The sequence below is a fragment of the Anolis carolinensis genome, chromosome 1 (assembly GCF_035594765.1).
Source record: "Anolis carolinensis isolate JA03-04 chromosome 1, rAnoCar3.1.pri, whole genome shotgun sequence".
Lineage (NCBI taxonomy): Eukaryota > Metazoa > Chordata > Lepidosauria > Squamata > Dactyloidae > Anolis > Anolis carolinensis.
Window position 1 is genome coordinate 169,101,587 of NC_085841.1, and position 25,172 is coordinate 169,126,758.

The 25,172-nt window shown below is 40.2% G+C and overlaps 1 protein-coding gene across 3 annotated transcripts in view; it reads right to left on the reverse strand.

Annotated features, from left to right (window-relative positions):
* Positions 1–25,172, reverse strand: part of bfsp1 (beaded filament structural protein 1) — a 45,428-nt gene that overhangs the window by 7,993 nt on the left and 12,263 nt on the right. For all 3 annotated transcript variants that reach the window (XM_016995730.2, XM_062958440.1, XM_003215230.4), the window contains exons 3-5: positions 10,311–10,406; positions 8,691–8,783; positions 6,684–6,791 (exon numbers count right to left, since the gene is read on the reverse strand). In XM_016995730.2, the coding sequence (XP_016851219.1) occupies positions 6,684–6,791; positions 8,691–8,783; positions 10,311–10,406 (297 nt within the window). The remainder of the gene's footprint in view (positions 1–6,683; positions 6,792–8,690; positions 8,784–10,310; positions 10,407–25,172) is intronic.

Below are 25,172 nucleotides of genomic sequence, written 5' to 3' on the forward strand. Positions count from 1 at the left end.
AGGGGGGTGTTTTTTTTATTGCCAAGATAGGCAAATGTAATGCTAGATGGCCTGCTATGAATAGCATTTGCAAACTTGTGACTCTGATCTTTAATTATTGTTAACAAAATCAATTCCACCATAGGCTGCCTCTCGCCATGAGGAGAAGAAAGCAGCAAGGCAGGAAGAGCTGAGACAGCTGGGAAGGAGACTGAGAGAGCACAGAATTCTGGGAAATGTGGTTTGGGAAGGCAAGGAACCCTATGCCAGAGAATTCAAAAGGCCCTGCCCTAAGCTACATTTCCCAGAATTCTGCTCAGCATCAGAAAGTCTCCATTAGAAAGGGGAAAGATGTGTCCCTTCTAGCAGCTGCCAGAGTTCCAATAAATTGTTGAATCTGCAAAGAGGAGGACTGACTGATACTTCAATATTAGTAAGTAACTCTGTGCTGGCCTGGGAAGAAATTCCTAAATGGAAGTTCTATTGTTTAAAGACATTAAATGAGATAGCTGTTGTGGCTTTAAAGAAATGTTTTTGTCAACATTATAAAATTTCCCAAAAACCAGTAAATGTATGAATATTTCTGACACTGGGAGGGAAATGATCCCCTACTATCTTGTGTCATTGTTAAGAAAATTCATGGAGATAGCTCTTGTAATTTTTTTAAATGTTGTTTGTAAAAATTTTGCAAATTCTCCAAAATTCTGTGGATGAGTGAAACGTTCTGATGGGCTAACAGTTGTAAACGTGTTCTGTAATTTTAGCAAGTTTCATGCCAATAGCTCTAACAATAAGGGAGAAAGGAGTCCCTGAATTTGACCATTGGAACAATTACTTAGCAAAAAGTAATGAAAAAGTAGTTAACTCGTTATAATTACGATACAACCCCATCCAATTTCAGAAACACTTCAGAAATGATTCCGCCCCATCTCCTAATTTCATAATGAGTATTGAAACATTTTTTTCATTGATCGCACAGGCCTAATATTGATCACAGGAGAACAGACTCCAATCATAGAATCATAGAATGACAGTGTTCCCCTGCTACTTCGCGTTTCGCTTATTTCCGGCTTGCTGTTTTGCAGGAAAACTATTTATTTATTTATTTACCGAATTGCTGCTGCTCCCTTGCTCTGTGCCTTGCTCCAGCCGGGTAGCCGGCTGCCCCCTCTTCCGAGTGCTCCACGTTTCCCGGCGTAGCCTGGCTGGAGCGGCAGCAGAAGGAGCCTGTCTGCCTCTTCCAGGCTCCTGCTGCCACTGCCACCCGCCCCCACCCTCTCACCCTCTCACCCACCCTTCCTTGCTCGCTCATTCACTGGGCCAGAGCTGCATTTCTTCTTCATTCAGAGCAGAGGCAGCCAGAGCAACATGGCAGGCACAGAGCAAAGGGCCCACCGGCGCTGGTAGGGAAGGCTTCACTGGCTCTCCAGAGCTTGCAAGGGGGAGAAAGGCCATATAACTATTTTTTTAAAATGCATAAATATTAAAATAAAAATAGTGTCCCTACTTTGCAGATTTTCACTTTTTGTGGGTGGTCCTGGAACAAGTGAGGGAACACTGTATAGAGCTGGAAGAGACCACACTGGCCGTCTAGTCCAAACCCTTGCCATGCATGAAAAGCACAATCAAAGTACCCCTGAGAGGTGGCTCATTCACAGTGGCTTTTGCCCATGAAGACCAGATAGGTAAGATATGTTATTTAACTACTTAGGCTCTTAGAAGCAAATCTAGAACCACAGTCTATGTGAATAAAGTTTGGCAACTTCAGAAAAACAGTGAAAAACCAAGTTAATTACAATTATTATTTTTTATCAGTCAAGCTAATTAATTTTCTGGCTGAAATATTTGTTGTTTACAACAATTTGGTTACTTTGTTTATATTTTTGTTTTTATTTGGTCATGGCTATTGCTTTTCCAGAGCCTTGGTGTTGCTCCTTCTATTTTATTGTATCATGTTCTGGTACAGTAGAGTCTCACTTATCCAACACTCGCTTATCCGATGTTCTGGATTATCCAACACATTTTTGTAGTCAATGTTTTCAATGCATTGTGATATTTTGGTGCTAAATTCGTAAATACAGTAATTACTACATAGCATTACTGTGTAATGAACTACTTTTTCTGTCAAATTTGTTGTATAACATGATGTTTTGGTGCTTAATTTGTAAAATCATAACCTAATTTGATGTTTAATAGGCTTTTCCTTAATCTCTCCTTATTATCCAACATATTTGCTTATCCAATGTTCTGCCAGCCCGTTTATGTTGGATAAGTGAGACTCTACTGTATATGTTTATATCCTGTTGTTTCACAAAAACTTGCATTTTATGGTCTATTCTACTATGCCTTTCTTTTAGTTGTTAAACTGCTGGAGTTCCAGCTTGCAAAAAAACCCCAGCATATCCAATTTCTAAACAAATAAAAGGGCTTACATCCAATTTGAAATTTCAATCAAAGGAAAGGATTTACTACTGTAGGTTTAAATCCCATGATCCTGCAAATCAAAATTCTTAGCCTAATAATGTTCTTGTGGAATACAAATTGGCCACCAGGTGGCACTCGCTCACTGAGCAATAATACAATTTTATTTCATTTCCCCAAAACCCTAAATGCCGAAAAGCTCAGAAATATCACCCAGAAATAATTGTATGGTATCAGTCTTCCTGGAACAAGAGCAGAAAAGGGTGGCTAGCTACATATGTATCATCTTAAAATGAAAAAATAAAGCGCACACACAAAAGCCCAAAATATACCATTGTGATGTAAACAAAATTGCTCATGAATAGAAGGATCTCCTTGATGGAGATGGACAGCCATCTCTTAGGAATGTCTGATCTGTAGATTCCCTCATTGGTGAAGATTGAAGTACAGGACTCTTTGGGAGACCTTCCAATGTTATAGTTTTGTCAGGACTATAATATAGAACAGTGGTTCCCAACTTTTGGGTCTCCAGGTGTTTTGGACTTCAGCTCCCAGAAATCCCAGCCATCTTACCAGCTGTTAGGAATTATGGGAGCTGAAGTCCAAAACAGCTGGAGGCCCAAAGGTTGAGAACCACTGATATGGAAGCACAGATTGGGTCTCTCTTATCCAAAATGCTTGGGACCAAAGGGGTTTTTAAATTTCAGATTTTTTTCCTGGGATTTAGATTTCTTGCATTTACATATACATAGAGAATGAGCGACAAGCATGATTAGGGAGGTTGCTAGGAGCCCTCGGTGGCGTAGTGGATTAAAGCCTCATGACTTGAAGGTTGGGTTGCTGACCTGAAGGCTGCCAGGTTTGAATCCCACCCGGGGAGAGTGCGGATCAGCTCCCTCTATCAGCTCCAGCTCCATGCAGGGACATGAGAGAAGCCTCCCAGAAGGATGGTAAAAACATCAAAACATCTGGGCATCCCCTGGGCAACGTCCTTGCAGACGGCCAATTCTCTCACTCCAGAAGCGACTCAAGTTGCTCCTGACACAAAAAAAGGCGGTTGCTACTCATTCAGCACTAATGTGTCTTTTCTCAAGAGACTCTCATTCACCTAGTGACACCTACTATCAGAAAAGCAAGTGTTCAGGGAGGAAGAATAAAAGTCAAATGCATTGGCTCAGGAAATATTGGAAAGCTCTGATTGCCTGGCCAATCTGCACTACACTCATCACTTGCACCCTATTTCCATGGTGCCTGCCCCTCCATGTGCCACCATTGACCAGAGCTTTCCAACATTCCTGAGCTTGCAGCAGCCAGGTACATTTAGACCTTTCTTTCTCCTGACACCTGCTTTTAACAAGACACAGAGTCCTTTCTCTTCTTCCCTTTTTCTCGTAAAAAGATTCCGACAGTGGGGCAAAATCTCTTTCAAACTCAGTAGAAACTACATGTGTGACTTTCCTCCAAGGTAGAAATGGCAGCAACAAAATGTTATAGTCTTTTAGATTTTGGATTTCCAGAAACTCAACCTGCATAACACCTCTAATCATGGTGAGTGGCTTGGTGGACTGTAACCTCGCAGTCTTCTGCTGCCTTGGTGTTAACTATGGAATGTCATCTTCTAGCTCTTACATTTCTCCAATGGGAGAAGACCCAATGATTTTTCTAGTTCTTTGTAAGCTTCCCTAGAGATAAATGCTTTACAAGGAAAGCTCCCATGAGACTGGCAGAAGTAGAAGATGGCAGAAGTAAAGGGAGGAGACTTTTGCTGATATTTCTGTCTTATCTGCTTCCCTGCTAAAAAATCTTCTCTGTAACTTCTACAAAAGCCTGTACTCAATTTCTAGTGAGTTACAACTAAAGTAGACTCCTCCAATCAATGGGGTTTGTGTAATGGAGCTTTTGTGTTGGGTCAACAAATTCCTTTTGAGTCCGTGGGTCTTATGCCAACCAGTTGATTCAGGCAGTGATTATTCCCCTCTTATTCCAAGGATGAGTGGAGCTTCTCCTAAAAGCTGTGAAAAGAGATGCTAGGAATCCAACACAAGATGCCTCACTTCTCTTTAGGACTATCCAGGTCTCAAGAGAAACATTCAGAACTGTTTCTCTTAAGAGTGAAAGCATCACTTGCTGTTTTATTCACAGATAGATGACTTTGCTTGACCTAGCAAAGTTTTCTTAAATTAAAGGATCTTAGAAATGCAACCTGGAAATGCTGGGAAGACAAAGAAGGTGTAAACATTGGCAACAATGGGAGCCATAAACTCCAAATGTTCTTGTACTGACAAATAGTGTTCAACCTTATTATAGTAGCACTTGTAGTTTCCATTCCACCAGGATATATTCTACATGTTTGAAAGGGTACTTGTCAAAGATATATGTGCATATGTTTTATTAATTAAGTACAACAGTGAACTTTTTAAAGTGTTCAAAGTACTTCTGACTGCAATTCTTACAAGAACCATTAAGATAAATCAGTGTTATTATCCCCACTACCCCACCAACCACAAAACTGCAGAAGGGAAAAGTGAGTCCAAGGACTTTATCTCACTGTTTGGTACTCCATTTCCATGCACTTCAGAAATTGAGTCCCCACAGAGGGTATAACTTGACATAATGGCATAATGCTAACGAGCATCAATGCTGTAAAAATGTGGGATGGCTTGCTACCCCAGAAGAAAAGATAAAATGGTTCTTTCCACTTTCCCCCACTCTCCTTCCACATGTCTGATGAAGTCCTAAAGATACAATTTTTACCTCTGTGATCCTGACAGAGTTAAGATTTATATCTTTTGTCAGGTTTGTAACACTCCTAGGCCAGCAGTGAAACCTTATCCCTTGGTTTCAAGGAAGCCATTGCATCAAGGAACCGAAAGGACTTCTTGAATGGAAAGGTGAAATGAGGTAAGTGAACTAATACTATTTGGAGCCACAATCCCAGGAATGCTTTGAAGTGGCAATTCCTGAAGCAGCTTTCTTTGCTGCTGTTAGTTGCTTTTTCATGTGTGCCCATGATCTATGTGTGGATGTATGTTGAGAGACAGAAGATAAAGACACACCTAACTCCAGCTACAACTTCCAACCTCTGACTTTGGTTTGAGTTCTGGTCACTGTAGGCAAGCATTTGACAGAGTGGTTATCCACAAGAGGAAGTTAACATGTTTTTTGGGGGACCTTACATAGACTTTTTCAATCTTATACTACACTCCGTCCTTTGGTTTATGGCATCATATACAACCATGAGTAGCATGGTTGCCTTTGAAGATGGCCCGAAAGCTCCAACTAGTACAATGGGTGGCAGCCTGATTAATAACTGGGGTGGCTTACAGGGAGCATACCACTCCCCTGTTAAGCCAGCTCCACTGGCTGCCGATATGTTACCGAGCCCAATTCAAAGTGCTGGTTTTGACTTATAAAGCCCCAAATGGTTCTGGCCCAATCTACTTGTCTGAACGTATCTCCTCCTATGAGCCAGCAAGATCCCTGAGATCATCTGGAGAGGCCCTGCTCTCGGTCCCACCTGCCTTGGATGTGTGGCTGGTGGGAACGAGGGACAGGGCCTTCTCGATGATGGCTCCCTGGCTGTGGAACACCCTTCCCAGAGATATGCGACAAATTCCAACCTTGTTGGGCTTCAGAAAAGCCCTAAAAACATGGCTGTGTGCCCAGGCTTTTAATCAATAAATGGCAAAGATGACACGGACTGAACTACGGACAAAGCATGAGGTTTCTCTAGGATGAAAGGATCTGATTTTACGTTTTAAATTTATATATTGTAATTTAGATTGTATTTTTAATAGTTTTAATTGTCTTATTAATTGTTTTGATACTGATTTTGTACGGGCATCGAAATGCTGCCATTACTGTAAGCCGCCCTGAGTCCCTTCGGGTGAGAAGGGCGGGATATAAATGTTAGAAATAAATAAATAAATAAATATGAGGAATAAATAAATAGAATTTTATTCTACCATTTCTGTTTACTCTATTTTAAATTGAGCTTTTCAATCTCTTGGCTAAAAAGCTTGAGTCTGAAATCTATTTTCTTGCTCAATTAGGGTTAACACACTTCAATCTCTGAACATTTTTCACTGAATAGCACATTTCCCAACAGGCTTGTCCACTAAATAGAAAGATCAAATGCTTGAAAAAAAAATCAATTCAACGCTTCTTTAGATATCTCTCTGGCTTTGAAACACAACAGTTCTCAAATTTCACAGTCCCCAAATGCTAATTGGCAAACAGATAAAGTTAGTCTACAAACAGCAGCATTTCTGAAAAAAGAATACCTCTGTCTGCAGTTTTATTTTTTGAGCCTGGAGCTGGCAAAGGACACTCTTGTATTCTTCTAACTGACCCTGAAGAATGGGTATTTTCCTCTCAGTTATCAGCCTCTCCTAGGATCAAAACACAGAGATAAGTAGGGCACAAGAACCCGGTTGCATGCAAGAACCATTGGAGATTTCATTAAGTGCTAAAAACATTTCCCTGGGAGAAATGGTCTTGACAAAACCAATTTTTGTTCTGATGGTCATCATGTTTTCAGCAGGAACACTCCAGAAGCCCTGTTTCACAAATTTTACTTAATTGGAAAAGAAATGTGTTTAGGTGAGATGATGAACTGTAAAACCCTGTTGAGGTCCTATTATGTGCAAACTAGCACTGTTTACTGGAATCAATGGCGCAACCCTTTGGGAGTTACTAAACAAGGTTTATTTTGTCCAGTGCCATACTTTGGGATATGAGACTGCTTCAAAGGAATGCTCAGAAAAGTTGTGATTTTGGACTACAATTCTCTCTAAGTGAATATGACGCATAGCCATCCCTTCCTTGGAAAACCCTGAAAGAAGATATCACTGACTGATAGTTTCTATGTACTTGAAAAAATGCCTACTTTTGCAACTGGTTCACCTTCTCCATTTTCCACACCAATGTCTCCAAAACAAGAGTTTTACTATGGAGAAGTCACAGCAAAAGTCTCCCTTAAGTGGGAAGACGCCTTGACCACTTAAATTGTAGCCACTTGGGTTTAAACAAAGGTGGTTATGTTTATGAATACAAAGTTTCAAATAATTTTCCCACTCTTACAAGAAATTGTCCTTCACTGAAATCTACTGAATGAGGCGTTCCAGGGCAGTGCAGTGAATCTATATATATAAAAGAGTGATGGCATCACGGCGACCCACAAAACAACAAAACTACAGGCCCCCCAACCTCGAAATTTGACAACACAACCCATCATCCACGCCTCTAGGTTGATACAACAAAAAGAAAAGAAAAATAAAGTCCTAATTAGAGAGAGGAATAATTGCTTTTATCCAATTGCTGCCAGTTAGAAGGCTAAGCTCCTCCAACTTGGTCTCCTAGCAACCCAATAAAAAATAATAAAAAACACTAAAAAAATTGATACAATAAAATACTATAATAACAGAAAATAACTAAAAATAATACAAGAAAATAATAAAATATAATAAATAAAAATATAACTTACAATAAAATTAATAAAAAATGCAAATAACGTCAAATAAAAATTACACAACAATTTTTAACCAATACCACCACCACTTTGCCACAGCAACACGTGGCCAGGCACAGCTAGTATACCATATTTAAGTTGTCCAAACATATGGAGGATCAGTTGCTTTCAGTGGCAGTAGGGCTTCCCATTACACTGTGGACCAACTTTCCCCAATTTTGGGCTCCTCAAGAGTTCTTGAGCTATAGTCCCCAGCCAGCATTGACAAACATTAGGGAATGACTGCCCTTCTGGTCCAAAAAGCTCTGGGAATCCAAGTTTGTGCATGTTTATGTGTGTATTCACGCACACATTTAGGTACATACACATTTGGGATTTACATTTTTACCAGAGTTGCCAGATACAGATGGATATGTATTTGGAAATATGTGCTCATAAATTTGCAGGAAATATAAATTTAATGTCTGCATATAAAGAAAATCATATTTGCCTTATCACATGTATGCTATAAATAATTAATTCAAGCCCTCCTGATGAAACTGTATTATACACATTAATCACTCTTTTTAAACAGATTTTCCAGACAAGAAGTATAATTTGCTTGCATGACAATATTACTTCCCATTTCCTGCTGCGCACTCTTGAGTACTCTCTTGAGTATAGCTTCTATGAAGATAGGGAAAAATAGTATCAATACCATCTTCAAAACATTACTTTGCTAAATGTTCAGTCTCTTTCTTTCTGCTTCCAAATTTCTGAAAATCTGGGCACCCTAATCACCTGGAACTTTTTGGTGATCACAGTGAAATGAAATTCTTACCTCACTGACTTCACCTGTCAGGCTGGACACCCGGGGGATTGTTTGCACAATCTGTTGTAAAATGCTGACATACGTCTGAATTTCCATGAGGTCCTGCAGTCGAGAAAGATTACTCAAATTTTAAAATTATCACAGTAGGAAGCTCATTTCAAGGAACACTGCCCCTATGAAGTTATGTCTTTCTTCTTTTCTTTTAATGGAATTTATAGGAAAATGTTTCCAACTAACATGCCAAGCTATGGATATTGCCCAAACAGAACAATGAAGTCAAGGAGACCTTATTTCACAGAAAGAAGTCCCATACCTTTAATAGTAAATTTAGAGATACATATATAGCTTTTCAAAGGGCGATTCAAAATTGCCTCACCTGCATAACTGTTAAGTTAAAGAAATTAACTGGCAGAAAAAGTCTAATATTGCTGTGAGGAGCATGATCCAGTTTTTCCTTTTCCCTCAGTTTCTATATGAGAAAATTTGTCCTACTTTCCATACCTTGTTTCAGATTCTTAGAAAAGAGTATTTTAAGTCAAATCCACAAAAGTTAAATGTGCAAATGTAGAAAGCCAACTCTATAAACCCAAACCAATGGGATTAAAGAGGTACGTTGTATATTGTGTTGGCTCTGCTATGTTTAAATTTTTTGAACATTCACTAGCATATTTGTAGTCGGTTTGTGTACCTTTCTGAAAAGTCCTGCCACTGCTGGGCAAAAATGGCACTAGGCAAGTCAAATGTGCAATAAGATGCCACATGATAAATGTTAGGAAATCCTGATGAGGAGAGTCCTGGACTACCAAGATTTTCAAAAATCAGGACTTATTATGCACAAAAATTCTGGTGAAGTTAATTATAGATTCTTTCCAAGAGAGTTGTTCTCTCAAAGCTACTGTAAGTAAAAACAAATTGAAGTGGCATGTTATATCACACATTGCAAGGCTTCAGAAAAAATGTTATTTTATCATATTCTTGTTATATTGGCCATTCCGTGAACACTATGCCAGATCAAGATGAAGAGTTAGCAGCTAGCACAATTTTCTGTATCAATGGTCTTGGTTTGCTCTGAATGTGAAATGCTCTTGTTTAAAAATGTAAAAATAGATGGTTCCCCCTTTGCCCACATTGCATGACTAAGGACATCAGCAACATTCTTATGGTTCCGTCCTCACACTATAAAACCTATACACATTTCACAAAAAATTTACAGCGTTGTCTATTGTGGCAAAGTTTTTCAAAAGGAATGTCTCCACAATTTTGCTAGCAGAAAAAGTAATTTGTTGTAGGGAATATCACTACTTGCAATGCATTCATTGCAAATAGTGGAGAGTCCCAAGCAGAGTGACTGTACTGTTAAAGGTTACAAATCTGCAGAACCAGAAATTGGGGAAATCATTTAATCAACCCATGTCCTGACTTGAAGCTCAACAGGGACTTCAATCTGCCTGTGAAAGAACTCTCTTGAGGTGGAGGAAAATACCAGAAAGCCATGAATTCACCTGTTAAACATCCAAGTGGACTCCAAAATATATATTGTATATTATATATTCTTCTGCATATGCACATTTTCCTGGCCATAAAGCTTCATGAAACAGAAAAGGCCCATTGTTAGCTTTAGGCAATTACCTTCTTGTATCTGTCCTTTGTAGAATTAGCATCATCTTGCAAGAACTGCAGTTCAATCTGTAGTTCCAAATTACGCAACAGAGCTTCATCAGCTTCCTGTAAGAAAAACAGAGACTGTTTCTTTTTACCCAAGTTCCATTGGATCTGAAAATATGTAGCTGTACCACATATTCTGAGTGTGATTTCTTTACTGGAAACCGACATCTCCTGGACTGCTGTGCATCCATCCTGAAGATGGCAAACATCTCACAAGTCTGTTACTGTTTCAAATGACTTGAATACTAGACTTGTGCACAGATCTATTTTAGCCATTTTACTTTGGCTAAACTGACATATTTGGCTCTACCGGGTGGCTGTAATGGCAAGGGTCCAGCCATCACATTTTCTCATCCATAACGGGACCATGTGGCAACTGATCAGGGCTCCTCCTCCCCTATTCAACAGTTGCATCCTGGCTTCAGTCTATTTAATTACCTAGAGTAGAAAGTGGATACAGCTTTAAGGAAGCATTAAACCCGAAGCAGAATGGCATGGGGAGAGGGGAGGGAGAGGCAGGCAGGGCTTGCAATGCAAAAGCAAATCATGAGAAAGAGAGGGTTTTTTAAAGGAAATGCTTTAATGGAAAGCTGTGTGCAGGGAGAGAGTGACTGTACTGCCACCTGTCTCCTCTAGAGTAGAAAGTAGAAACAGCTTTAAGGAAGCATTAAACCTGAAACAGAAAAGCCCTTCCCAGCGGGTAGTGGGAAGCCTCCTTAAAATGACTTAATGAAAACCTGAGTAGAAAGTAGAAACAGCTTTAATGAAACATTAAACCCAGGTCTCTTCCACAGACCAAAGGGAGAGGATCGCAGAAAGAGTGGTATCTTAACTAGAATGCTTTTTAATCGGAAGGCACGCAAAAATGAATATGGGGGACTACTGGTATCCGGCCAGCAGAAATGGATCAAGGTTCAGCCGAAATGCACAAGCCTATTGAATACAATGCTGGAGACTATCTTCAAGGAGGCTTACCTTCATGCATCCTCTGAGTGACGCTGTAAAAATTGCAGTCTAAATCACTGCTAGGCAATTTGTAAAATTTTATGGAATTATTGCATTCTCAAGACTAGTACCACTGAGTATTGAGTAATGTATACTGACCAAATAAGAAGGAGTACATTATGCTATAGTCCTATACCATGATAAATGGGTTCAAGTGCCACTCAATTGCACAGACTGGAGTGGGCATGGGATTGTATTGTAGCTGTGCTGTTATGTGAATTGTTCCATGTGTTTTAATATAATTGTCATCCAATACAATTTATGCAAATGATGTTGATAGGATTTAATTATGTTAGAGCTGTATACAGAGAAACAAGCCTGAAAGTATGGAAATTAGAGTTGCCCACATTTTCAGCTTCAGCAACGTCCTCCCACACTTCTTGCACATTTTATCATGCTGCTACAATATTATGAAACGCATGCCTACTTATTGAATTTTAAAGCAATTCCACAAGAAAAAGAACCCATTTTCTAGAGGTGTCCATTCAGAATCAAATAAGTCCCATGCTGATTTGGCCCCCTTTGAGAGAAAGACTGGATCTAAATTACATAGATAAATTTATCTGAATCAATATGGACAGTCTCCAAGTGAGATCAAAGCTAAAACTCAGCTTCATTTGGGATTAAGATTCAGTGGGGTTCAAAGACTTGGTTGATATGTCTTGCCAGGCTCTCCATGCAAGACAAATGGCGGGTTATGGAAGAGGTGTGGATGTATGGGTGGGAAACAGAATGATAACAATTTTGTAATTGACAGGTGTAGAGTCTCATCACAACAGAAGCTTCCATTACAGCTGTTTGATCACAGTGCTCAGCAACAGGGATGCTTAAGTAATATATTCTGTTCCAGCATTTAGAATTCTTTGCTGGTTTAATCTCCCAGAAGCCAGAACATTAAACGATCCTTTGTGGGACATTGGAGAGTGTGATGTTGGTGGCTTCCTTAGAAAATGCTGGATATACTTTTGCCACTATGCTCTGATTTGATCATCCAATCATCCTGGTCCTCCAGTTTTTGAAACGTTGGTGCCCAATGAGTAGGAAATAAACAAATAAGGCCTCCAGTTGTTTGTAACTCATTGACCCTTGGACGTTAGCGCTGTCTTACCTGGACATCATTGTGACACCTATACCAGTTTCATACTAATTGCCAAATGCACCAGAGAAAGTCCAAATTAATAATCCTCTTCACTGAATCTGAGAAGCTCCTTTCCATTATCGTATCTCTTCTTCTGAAAATTCTGCTTACTATATGCCTATTTTTTATGGCTAAAACAAAGCAATATGCATCATCAACAATGACAACAAACTGCTGGGTAAACTGTAAAGGCTTCTGTTTATAAAACTGTATATATAAAAATATTAGTAAAAAATTACTGGACTGACATCCATGAGTCAGTGGAAGTACCATACCTTATCTCTTGTCAAAAAAGGAACCATCCCCTTTTTTGTGTAGAATGGTAAAGGCTTAGTCCACCCTGGGAGAACACCTACCTCTCTATTGTGATGCAGCTTCTGGCCTTTTTGAATGTCTGGGCAGAGAAATGCCAGTGGCAGCCAGGGTGGCCAACCCCCCATGAGGCCATTGGTGCTTTCACTTCTCCATGGAATGACCATTGACTTATTCACAGATCACATCAAAACCCACAATTTTTGCCCCAAAACATCTCTTGACATACATGACATTGACATAAATGAGTATATAGCCGGGCTGTGTGATCAATGAAAAAAATGTTTCAGAATTAATTACAAAATTAGGGAGCACTGGTGTTTTGTTTCTAAAGTAGCATTAGTGAAAATTTTGTTACTATAACGAGAGTAACAAAATTTCATTGCTTTTTTGTTATAGTAATTGTGCAAGTGGAAAAACTTCGGGGACTCCTTTCTCCCTCCTTTTTATAGCTGTTGGAGTGAAACTTGCTACAATGGTAGAACACATTTACCATTGTTAGCCAGTCAAGTTTCAGAATGTTTTACTTATCCATGGATTTTTTGGGAAATTTTCAAAGTTTTTATAATCAACATTTTAAAACAAAACTATAGGAGCTATTCTTTGAATTTTCTGTACAATGACACAAGATAACAGGGGATCATTTCCCCCCAAGTTTCAGAAATATTCTTACAACTATTGATTTTAGGGATTTTTTAAAAAAGTTTTGAAAAAAAACGTTTTTTTTTAAGCCAAAACATGTATCTCATTGAATGCCTCTCATATTAACCAATAGAACTTCCATGTAGGGATTTCTTCCCAGCCCATCACAGAGATTTGCTTAGTAGAAGAATCAATCAGTCCTCCTCTTTGCAGATTCAACAATTTATTAGAACTCTGGTTGGCTGCTACTATGGAGGGAAATAGCTCTCCCCTCTCCTGATTGGAGCTTTCTGATGCTGAGCAGAATTTTGGGAAATGTAGTTTAGGGCAGGGCCTTTTGAATTTTTGGCATAGGCCTCCTTGTCTTCCCAAACTACATTTCCCAGAATTCTGTGCTTTCTCAGACTTTTTCTCAGCAAACTCTGATTTCTCCCTGCTGCTTCTTTCTCCTAATGGTGAGAGGCCATTAATTTAAAGAGGAAAGTCAGCTTTTTTGATTTTTCTTTGCTTGCTTGTGCTGAAAATAAAACTGACTTTGGGAGGCTTCCAAGATTTCCAAAATGAAAAATATTGGATAATTTTCTCTCTCCCCCCCCCCCCTCTTTTGCATTTTCATGTTACCTTTATTAGGAAATACTTCAAGAGTGTGAAAATGGAAAATTTTAGCTGTGGCCTTTGGAATAATTTACGTAGTCAAACCTCCTATAATCAGTTCAAGATAGAAACAATACTATGTCCATATTGATTTGGACTTCCCACTCACCTGAGAACTGGGTGGCCTCAGTCAAGTCAGTTCCACTCTGTCTGATCTACATCCTCATCACTTTTTTTTTTTTTTGGTAAACAGTTTATTATAGTTATGATACACAAAAGAACAACAGGTCATAGCAGATATAATCAAGTAACAATAAATTTGATATATACATGCATATCTACATTAGTCAATCAACCAGTTATTTCTGATATTGAATGCATATTAATATCAGTAACTTAAATCATTTAGTCTTGCTATTTCTTCATGTTGTCCACTATTTTCAGTCTATACTTTCTTCTTGTTTAATTTTTGTTTAATATAAGAGTTCACCATAACATTCAAACTACAACACACAATGTATTACAGACAATACAGTCACCCGAAACCCCTATCCCACACAGAACTAAACCTCTTCCCCACAACCGTGCACCTTTCACTATGGCTTTCAACACGGAAGCACTATGAAGCATTTAAGCCAATTTATCTATCTTTGTTCATGGTAATCCTAAATTCCTAAAGGAGCTCCTCTATGTCACTGACTCTACATTCAGATATGTCATAGCCAACTTCCATTTTTCCAAAAAGTCCTCATTACTTTTATTCCTTTTATTATTGGTTAACTTGGCCATTAACATATATTCCCACAATCTTTCCTTCCAATCCTTTTTAGTTAAACTCCCCCCCCCCCCTTTCCAGCCTTTGGCTATGGTTAATCTTGCAGTGGCAAAGCTATATTGGTGCATTTCTTGGTCCTTTTGATTATTGTTTTCCCTATGTAAATATAATAGACCCAATCCTGGGCTTTTCATCTTATTATATAGCATTTTATTTGTCTCCTTAGTTACCTTATCCCAAAATGCCTGTATGGTCTCACAGGTCCACCACATATGGAAGAATGTCCCTTTCTGTTTACTACACCTCCAGCAAATACCTTGTTGTGATTTGTCTATTTATGCCAATGTTACTAGAGTGATATAGCATCTATAAAACATTTTATATTGATTCTCCCTAACTGATCCAGATAGCATAAATTTGAATTCTTTATTCCATAGATATTTCCAGGTATCAAATTCTATTGGTCTATCTAGATGCTTGGCCCAGGATATCATTACTGTCTTGACTCTGTTTTCCTCCATGTTGTAGCTTAATATATATTTATGTATATAATTTGGAGATTAACGCTTTGTTTCCCTTTTTCCTATATTCTTTCCCATTCTGATTTTTTTTGTTGCAAATCCCACCCTCACATCTTTTTAATATCTTTCATGCAGTTGGTGATAATATTGGGTAAGTTTTGCAAAATATTGGATAAGTTAGGACAGCTAACAAAAATTTTGCACATCCCTATGTACCTCTGCTGATATCCCTGCTGTGGCCAAAGTATGGGACTGTTCTGGGTTATTGCTCAAACTCTGGTGTACTCCCTGACTTTCCTTAGAGTGTCGTACGTACAAATTTAACAAATTTGATCTGACTTACAACGGCTAATGAAAAAATTGCACACCCCTAGTAGTATTAGTATTCTTTTGGGATACACATTCTAACTGAAAATTGTACTGCTCACTTGGATAATTCTGCCTAGATAGATAAATAGAGCAGAAACATTTATGGACTGGGTTAAGCAATCACATTCCTGTAGAAAGCATGTGATAGGCAGCTATTCAGTGAGAATTACTCTTGTGAAACAACCCAAAAAAGCTAATCCAAAGCTTTGCTGTGCTATTGAAAATTGTATAGATGCTTGCACTTTCCATTGTATCACAGAATGCAGAACTGGCCGGGTCTGCTGATGTACAAATAACAATACTAAAAAAATGAAGCATGGATTTTTGTTGTAGACCTAGTTGTCTGCACTGTGAGCAAATAAGATTCACTAATTAAACCATAGTAGAATATTCTATGACTGTGCTCAGCCTTTTTCTCAACTTACTCTTTCAAATTTCCCTTTGAGAGGTGAACCAGAATCACAATAGCAAAAACATTAGTAAATACTCTTCGACATTTCACAGATGAACAGCAGAGCATAGGTGGACAAGCAACATGAGAAGGCAAGGCTTATACCAAACCCAGTGAGGAAATGGTCAACTAAATGAAGAAGTGAATAGAAGTGTGATGATTTGAATTTACTTTATGGATCTCCAGAAGATGGATTGTCATCTTCATCATTAGCTCTCAGCTAGCATTGCTGTCAGCTATCATCCTACAACACTCAAAGGGCTACTCATACTCAGTTCCCACAAAAGGAATATAAATACTGTAAATAAATAAATAATAAATAAAGGAAATAATGTATGTGCAAGCTCATCTCACATCTAATTCATATATAGATGTACATCTGAGAGTACATTACCCTCTGCACTACAATGTAGTATAGTGGACGCTGTTTTGAGAGATACAACTTCTGTTCAACCCTCAACTATGAACTTACTGGGTGGTCATGGGTCATGCACTTTTTTGAACCCTGGCTTATCTGACAAGATTGTGAGCTCAAGGTGAGGAGAAGCAGATTGCTCCCTTGGTTGTTATTCAGGATCCATTGATCTAGTTCTGTGGGCAGTCTCTTGGCCCAAGGCTCGGCAATGCTGCTTTGACCCCTTATCTGGGAGAAAAGCAGGATAGAAATAAATAAATAAATAAAAATTATTGCCTTGAATCCACTCTGGGCTGCATTCCTCACCTAATGAACTTGCCAAGGCCACAACAGTTTCAATTTTACTTTTAAAAAATAAACAAGAATGAGGGGTCTGCTGAGCTTGCTTGGTGTAATGGTTTCAATGTTGGATTAAGGCCTTTTCCATACAGCTAAATAAATTCCCACATTATCTGCTTTGAACTGGAATATATGGCAGTGTGGACTCAGATAGCGCAGCTGAAAGCAGATATTGTAGGATTTCCTGCCTTGATATAAGATATAGGGCTGTGTGGAAGGGCCATAAGACACTGGGAGACAAGGGTTTGAATCCCTATTCATTCATAGAAACTGGATGACCTTGGTTAAAACACCCCCTGTCAACCTCAGAGGAAGGCAAAAACAACCCATTGTATATATTGTAAAAATGTAATAATAAACAATCATAATAATGATCATAATTCGAAAAACCCTCTTAATCAATTGTATCAAGAAAAAATATGCCATGGGATCACTGTGAGTGGACTTTAAGCCAATTGATGATACCAAAACGTAAGGTCTGCATGCTTTGTTTCCAATAACCCCCCAGGAATCACAAATCCTTTTCTTTTAAAAGTTCAGATGGTGCATCTTGTATCCTTGCCTCTTGTACTATTATTTCTGTGCCATCTTTTCCCTTCTCTAGGTTCCTAGTCCTATATGTAATTTCAGTAGTGATTGACATTGTTTCTCTCCCTAATCTAAAGTCACAAAGCAGGAAACCTGACAGTTTCTCTAAACGATTGATTAATGTTTAACATCTTTATTAATAACTTAGATGAAGAGTTAGAAGACACGATCATCAAGTTTGCAGACGACACAAAACTGGGAGGGATAGCTAACACTCCAGAAGACAGGAGCAGAATTCAAAACGATCTTGACAGACTAGAGAGATGGGCCAAAACTAACAAAATGAAGTTCACCAGGGACAAATGCAAGATACTCCACTTAGGCTGAAACAAAGAAATGCAAAGATACAGAATGGGGGGATGCCTGGCCCGACAGAAGGATGTGTGAAAAGTATCTTGTAGTCCTTGTAGACAACAAGTTAAACATGAGCCAACAATGTGATGCGGCAGCAAAAAAAGCCAATGGGACTTTGGCCTGCATAAATAGGAATCTAGTGTCAAGATCCAGGGAAGTCATGCTCCCCCTCTATTCTGCCTTGACCAGACCACACCTGGAATACTGTGTCCAATTCTGGGCAACACAACTGTAAGGAGATGTTGACAAGCTGGAATTTATCCGGAAGAGGGTGACTAAAATGATCAAGGGAGAACAAGCCCTATGAGGAGCGGCTTAAAGGGCTGGGCATGTTTAGCCTACAGAAGAGAAGACTGAGAGGATACATAATGAGGGCCATGTATAAACATATGAGAGGAAGTCATAGGGAGGAGGGAGCAAGCTTGTTTTCTGCTGCCCTGGAGACTAGGACGCAGAACAATGGCTTCAAATTACAGGAAAGGAGATTCCACCTGAACATCAGGAAGAACTTCCTCACTGTGAGAGCTGTTTGGCAGTGGAACTCTCTCCCCCGGACTGTGGTGGAGGCTCCTTCTTTGGAGGCTTTTAAGCAGAGGCTGGATGGCCATCTGTCAGGGGTGCTTTGAATGCGATTTTCCTCCTTCTTGTCAGGGGGTTGGACTGGATGGCCCATGATGTCTCTTCCAGCACTATGATTCTATGAATGTTTTCCCATGTTGGTGAGTCCTGATTTCTTAAATTATTTGAGTTTGCCTCTTAGTAATTCATGAGGCTGTTCAACAGATTCAGAAATAACATTGCCTAAAACAAATAGATTATCTTCAAATTATTATCAGGCCCATGTAAAGGTGACAGGGGTGAGGAAATTATATCTCCACATATAATGCAGTTCAAACTGAATCATATGGGTCTACACCAACCATAAAATGCAGTTCAAATTGCATTATTTGGCAGTGGAGATACAGACCTTTGCCATCTTCTTTCAACAAAATTTGCATTCCATAATACTTTTCACACACATTTCCAACTGAAAAAACGGTGTACAAATTTTGGTCACACTTCAAACCGTAACTTCAGCAGACAGAAAAGGAAGAAAAATGTATTTATAATTAAAGAATACAAAATTATCACACCCCTATCTTTAAAGTACTGGTAGTAGAAAAATACAACAATCTGCAATGCAAATAAAAACTGGACAACATATTGGGCTGAAGACATGCTTAATCAAACTTATCATGGGCCTACTGAAATCAAGACTAACTTAAGGGCTGTTTAAATGAGACTGATCTAAATCTAAGTCAGCGACAAAAGAGATACATTGGAATAAAAAGCAGCACTAATCTTGGCAAGTTCCTAAGCCCTGAGTAATTTGTTTTTTGTTTTTGTTTTGGTTTTTTGCACTTTTTTGAAACTTTCAATTCTACAGATGGATGCAGTGTTTGTGACTAATCCCAGAGGTAAATTAAGAAGTAGAACCAACAAGTAAAACTTGAATCCCAAGCAGGCCCGGTCCAACATGGAGGCCAGTGAGGCCCCCGCTTGGGGCGCACGGTCCCCTGGGGCGCAGTTGTGGCCCTCCCCCCTCCCCCCCTCCGGCTCAGTTGAAGCCTTCCGGCAGGCATGGCTCTCTCTCTTCCCTCCCTGCTTCCCTCTCTCTCTCTCTCTCTCTCTCTCTGAGAAGTCACAGAGAGAGAGAGAGAGAGAGAGAGAGAGAGAGAGAGAGAGAGAGAGAAGCAGGGAGGGAGGGAAGAGAAGAGAAGAGAGAAGAGACATGCCTGTCTGCGCTTGGCCTTCTCCTCGTCCTGCCTTGGAGCCGCCCGTTTGGTTTCCAAACTACAGCCAAGCTTAAAGGGGAACACCAGAGCCAGGCAAGCCTTTCTTAAACGGAGTCCTTAGAGCCAGAGGATATCCCTTTAAGAGATATCTCAAGGAGAGCTCCTGGAAAGGATTATTGGACCAGCTCAATTGCAACAGATCCAGTGCCATGTGATCATGTGAGTTGTAGTTTTACTAAGTCCCTAGCCTTCCCTGCAGAAGAGAGCCAGTACCATGCCAAACTACAACTCCCAATTTTCTGTCAGTTTGTTTTGGATTGCAACTCCCACAGTTCCTAACACCAGACATGGGCAAAGTTTGCCCTTGCCTGGTATAGAAGCATTCTATTCTCCAGACATGCCAACATGTGTAAAGTGAGAAAATCCTGGGCATTTTTTTCGTTTAATGCTAAAAGTTCATAGGTTGTTCAGCAACAGCCTACTGGCTGGGTTGCTATGAGTTTTCCAGGCTCTATGGCCATGTTCCAGAAGCATTCTCTCCTGACATTTCACCCACATCTGTGGCAGACATCCTCAGAGGTTTGGACGTCTGTGGGAAACTAGGCAAGTGGGGTTTATATATCTGTGGAAGGTCCAGGGTGGGAGAAAGAACTCTTGTCTGTGGGAGGCAAGTGTGAATGCTGCAATTGGTCACCTTGATTAGCATTGAATAGCCTTGCAGCTTCAAAGCCTGGGTGCTTCCTGCCTGGGGGAATCCTTTGTTGGGAGGTGTTAGCTGGCCCTGATTGTTTCCTGTCTGGAATTCCCATTTTCTGGGTGTTGTTCTTTATTTACTGTCCTGATTTTAGCTTTTTAAAAAAATACTGGTAGCCAGATTTTGTTTATTTTCATGGTTTCCTCTTTTCTGTTGAAATTGTCCATGTGCTTCTTGTGGATTTCAATGGCTTCTCTGTGTAGTCTGACATGGTGGCTTTTAGAGTGGTCCAGCATTTCTGTGTTCTCAAATACTGGCTGTTAGGAATTGTGGGAGTTGAAGTCCAAAACATCTGGAGGGCCGAAGTTTGCCCATGCCTGATTTAGATCAATCTCAAAAAAGGGTATATTTGCCAAGCCCTTTGGGTACGACCTTGGAAATATCTGGCTATAGTGCAAAATGTTCTCAAGTGTTGGGCTTTTGAAGCTGCACAAGATGGCTTTAAGGCAATTTCTGCCCCCTCAGCCAAAATATATACAGCCAACTTCAGTAAGCTGGAAATAATGTCTTAATCATGTATCCAGCTCAATAGCAGATTGTGATTGGAAAGTTCTGGAAAGTGCAGTATAGAGCAGGCATGGGCAAACTTTAGTCCTCCAGATATTTAATAATAATAATAATAATAATAATAATAATAATAATAATAATAAATAATTGTTATTATTCTATTTTATTTCTAACCCAACCTCTCTCCCCAAAAGAACTCAGCGCAGCTTCCAAATGCAAAGGCAAATATTCAATGCCATATACAATAATAAAAATACAATGCAATAAAATAGAAAATAAATCATAGCTAAAAGTGCATATATAATTGATTCTATAGGGGGGATATATGATTGGATTTCAACTCCTACAGCTTAGCTTTCTTTGCCAATAATGGTACCATACCAAACTACAGCTCCCAAGATTCTGTAGCAGTGAGCCATCTTGGATATTGCAAGGGATGATTTATTATTATTATTATTATTATTATTATTATTATTATTATTATTATTATTACGTATTATTATTAGGCCTTGCTCCCGGGAAGGTTCCTCCACTGTGGCTCCCTACTTATCTATCTACCTTTCCACATATTCTCCACATTGTGTGTATGTACACACACACACACACACACACACACACATATATATACACACACACACAAACACATATGCAGGGAATATATATATATCACACATATATATTCTATTCACCTCTACCTTCTACCTTTTATTTTTCAGTGATTGGTTTCGGGAGGGGGGGGCACCAAAATGCTGCTTGCTTACACTCGAAAATTGCCTAGGGCCGGCTCTGATCCCAAGCTAGGAATATCCTTCACCCGAGAGAATAAATAATTTTTGGGCAGCTTACTCAAGTAAATCTAGCTCAAAGCAGCCCCAGATCCACACTGTACAGTTCACTAACACTGTGATTTCACTTTAACTGTCATGGCTACATCATATGGAAATGAGGGAAGTTTAAGGAGGAGTTTTTAGAATTTTGAGCCAGAGGAACCATCAAGTGCAGATTTCCAACCTTAGGTCCTCCAAGACTTTTGGACCTCAGCTCCTGGAAGCCCCAACCAGCTTGATCAATAGTCTGGACTTCTGGGAGCTGAAGCCAAAGTTTGGGAACCACACTACGGAATCCAAGATTTCACAGGATGCAGCCATGGTAGTTACATTGAAATCAAAATACATCACCAGATCATGTATACCCCAAAACAGATCTAACATTTGTGGCACCAAAATGTGTTTTGGCCTTTATAATAGATTAACCTACACACATGTGATATTCAGAGCAATTTGTCCCAGTCCCTACATGGACCAGATCTGAAAGGAAGATGGGTTAACACACTAGTATCTTAGAATCATAGAATCATAGAATCATAGAATAGTAGAGTTGGAAGAGACCTCAAGGGCCATCTAGTCCAACCCCCCGCTAAGAAGCAGGAAATCGCATTCAAAGCACCCCCGACAGATGGCCATCCAGCCTCTGCTTAAAAGCCTCCAAAGAAGGAGCCTCCACCACGGCCCGGGGGAGAGAGTTCCACTGCCGAACAGCCCTCACAGTGAGGAAGTTCTTCCTGATGTTCAGGTGGAATCTCCTTTCCTGTAGTTTGAAGCCATTGTTCCGTGTCCTAGTCTGCAGGGCAGCAGAAAATAAGCTTGCTCCCTCCTCCCTATGACTTCCCCTCACATATTTGTACATGGCTATCATGTCTCCTCTCAGCCTTCTCTTCTGCAGGCTAAACATGCCCAGCTCTTTAAGCCTCTCCTCATAGGGCTTGTTCTCCAGACCCTTAATCATCTTAGTTGCCCTCCTCTGGACGCTTTCCAGCTTGTCAGCATCTCCCTTCATCTGCGGTGCCCAAAACTGGACACAGTATTCCAGGTGTGGTCTGACCAAGGCAGAATAGAGGGGGAGCATGACTTCCCTGGATCTAGACGTTATTCCCCTATTGATGCAGGCCAAAATCCCATTGGCTTTTTTAGCTGCCGCATCACATTGTAGGCTCATGTTTAACTTGTTGTCCACGAGGACTCCAAGATCTTTTTCGCACACACTGCTGTCAAGCCAGGCGTCCCCCATTCTGTATCTTTGATTTCCATTTTTTCTGCCGAAGTGAAGTATCTTGCATTTGTCCCTGTTGAACTTCATTTTGTTAGTTTCGGCCCATCTCTCTAGTCTGTCAAGATCATTTTGAATTCTGCTCCTGTCTTCTGGAGTGTTAGCTATCCCTCCGAGTTTGGTGTCATCTGCAAACTTGATGATCGTGCCTTCTAACCCTTCGTCTAAGTCGTTAATAAAGATGTTGAACAGAACCGGGCCCAGGACGGAGCCCTGCGGCACTCCACTTGTCACTTCTTTCCATGATGAAGACGACGCATTGGTGAGCACCCTTTGGGTTCGTTCGCTTAGCCAATTACAGATCCACCTAACCGTAGTTTTGTCTAGCCCACATTTTACTAGTTTGTTTGCCAGAAGGTCGTGGGGGACTTTGTCGAAGGCCTTACTGAAATCTAGATATGCTACATCCACGGCATTCCCTGTATCGACCCAACTCGTAACTCTATCGAAAAAAGAGATCAGATTAGTCTGGCATGACTTGTTTTTGGTAAATCCGTGTTGACTATTAGCAATGACCGCATTTGTTTCTAAGTGTTTGCAGACCACTTCCTTAATGATCTTTTCCAGAATCTTGCCTGGTATTGATGTGAGGCTGACCGGACGGTAATTGTTTGGGTCGTTCTTTTTTCCCTTCTTGAAGATAGGGACCACATTCGCCCTCCTCCAATCTGCTGGGACTTCTCCTGTTCTCCAAGAACTCTCGAAGATGATTGCCAGTGGTTCTGAAATAACTTCCGCTAGTTCCTTCAATACTCTTGGATGTAGCTGATCTGGCCCTGGGGACTTGAATTCGTTTAGAGTGGCCAGGTGTTCCTGGACAACTTGTTTCCCTATTTGGGGTTGGATTTCCCCCAATCCTTCGTCCATTCCATGTTGCTGAGGTTGAAGATGGCTTTCTTTTTGTGAGAAGACCGAGGCAAAGAAGGCATTAAGCAGTTCTGCCTTTTCCCTGTCCCCTGTCACCATCACCCCATCTACTCCTTGCAGTGGCCCTATCGCCTCCTTTTTCTTCCTTTTTCTACCAACATAAGCAAAAAAACCTTTTTTGTTGTTTTTTATGTCCCTGGCAAGCCTGAGCTCATTTTGCGCTTTAGCCTTGCGAACCTTTTCCCTACAGGAGTTGGCTATACGTTTGAATTCTTCTTTGGTGATTTCTCCCCTTTTCCACTTCTTGTGCATGTCACTTTTGAGCTTTAGCTCAGTTAGAAGTTCTTTGGACATCCATTCTGGCTTCTTTGCACTTGTCTTATTTTTCTTCTTTGTTGGCACTGTTTGCATTTGCGCCTTGAGTATTTCACTTTTGAAAAACTCCCATCCATCCTTAACTCCCTTGTTTTTTAATATCGGCGTCCATGGAATGCCGCTCAGTAATTCCTTCATTTTTTGGAAGTCAGCTCTCTTAAAGTCCAGAATGCGTGTTTGACTTGTCTTAGTTTCAGCATTCCTTTGTATTGCAAACTGCAGGAGCACATGGTCACTTGCCCCTAAGGATCCAACCACTTCAACTGTATTGATCAGGTCTTCCACATTTGTTAAGATTAGATCAAGAGTTGCTGATCCCCTTGTTGCCTCTTCTACCTTCTGGACCATAAAATTATCTGCAAGGCAAGTGAGGAATTTGTTGGACTTTGTACTCTTGGCTGAGTTTGTTTTCCAGCAGATATCGGGATAATTGAAATCGCCCATGACTACTATATCTCTTCTTTGTGCCTGTTTGGTCAGCTGTTGACAGAAGGCTTCATCAAGTCCTTCATCCTGACTCGGAGGTCTGTAGTAGACACCCACGACAAGATCTTTTTGAGTCCCGGTTCCCTTGATTCTTATCCAGATGCTTTCAAGCTGGTTTCCCGGTTTACAGTCTTGCATTTCTTCTGCAACGTAACTGTTTTTGACATATAAAGCTACTCCCCCTCCTCTCCCCTTTGTTCTATTTCTGTGAAAGAGGTTATAGCCCTCAATGGTTAAATTCCAGTGATGGGAGTCATCCCACCAGGTTTCAGTGATGCCTATGACATCGTATGTGTGGTGCTGTGCTAGGAGTTGGAGTTCGTCTTGCTTATTTCCCATGCTCTGAGCATTAGTGTAAAGACATGTAAGCCCCTGTGACCTCCCCTCGAACTGTTTATTTGGGATTATTGTGCTCTCTGTACTTGGTCCTTGCTGTGTTTGTGCAGCCCTCCG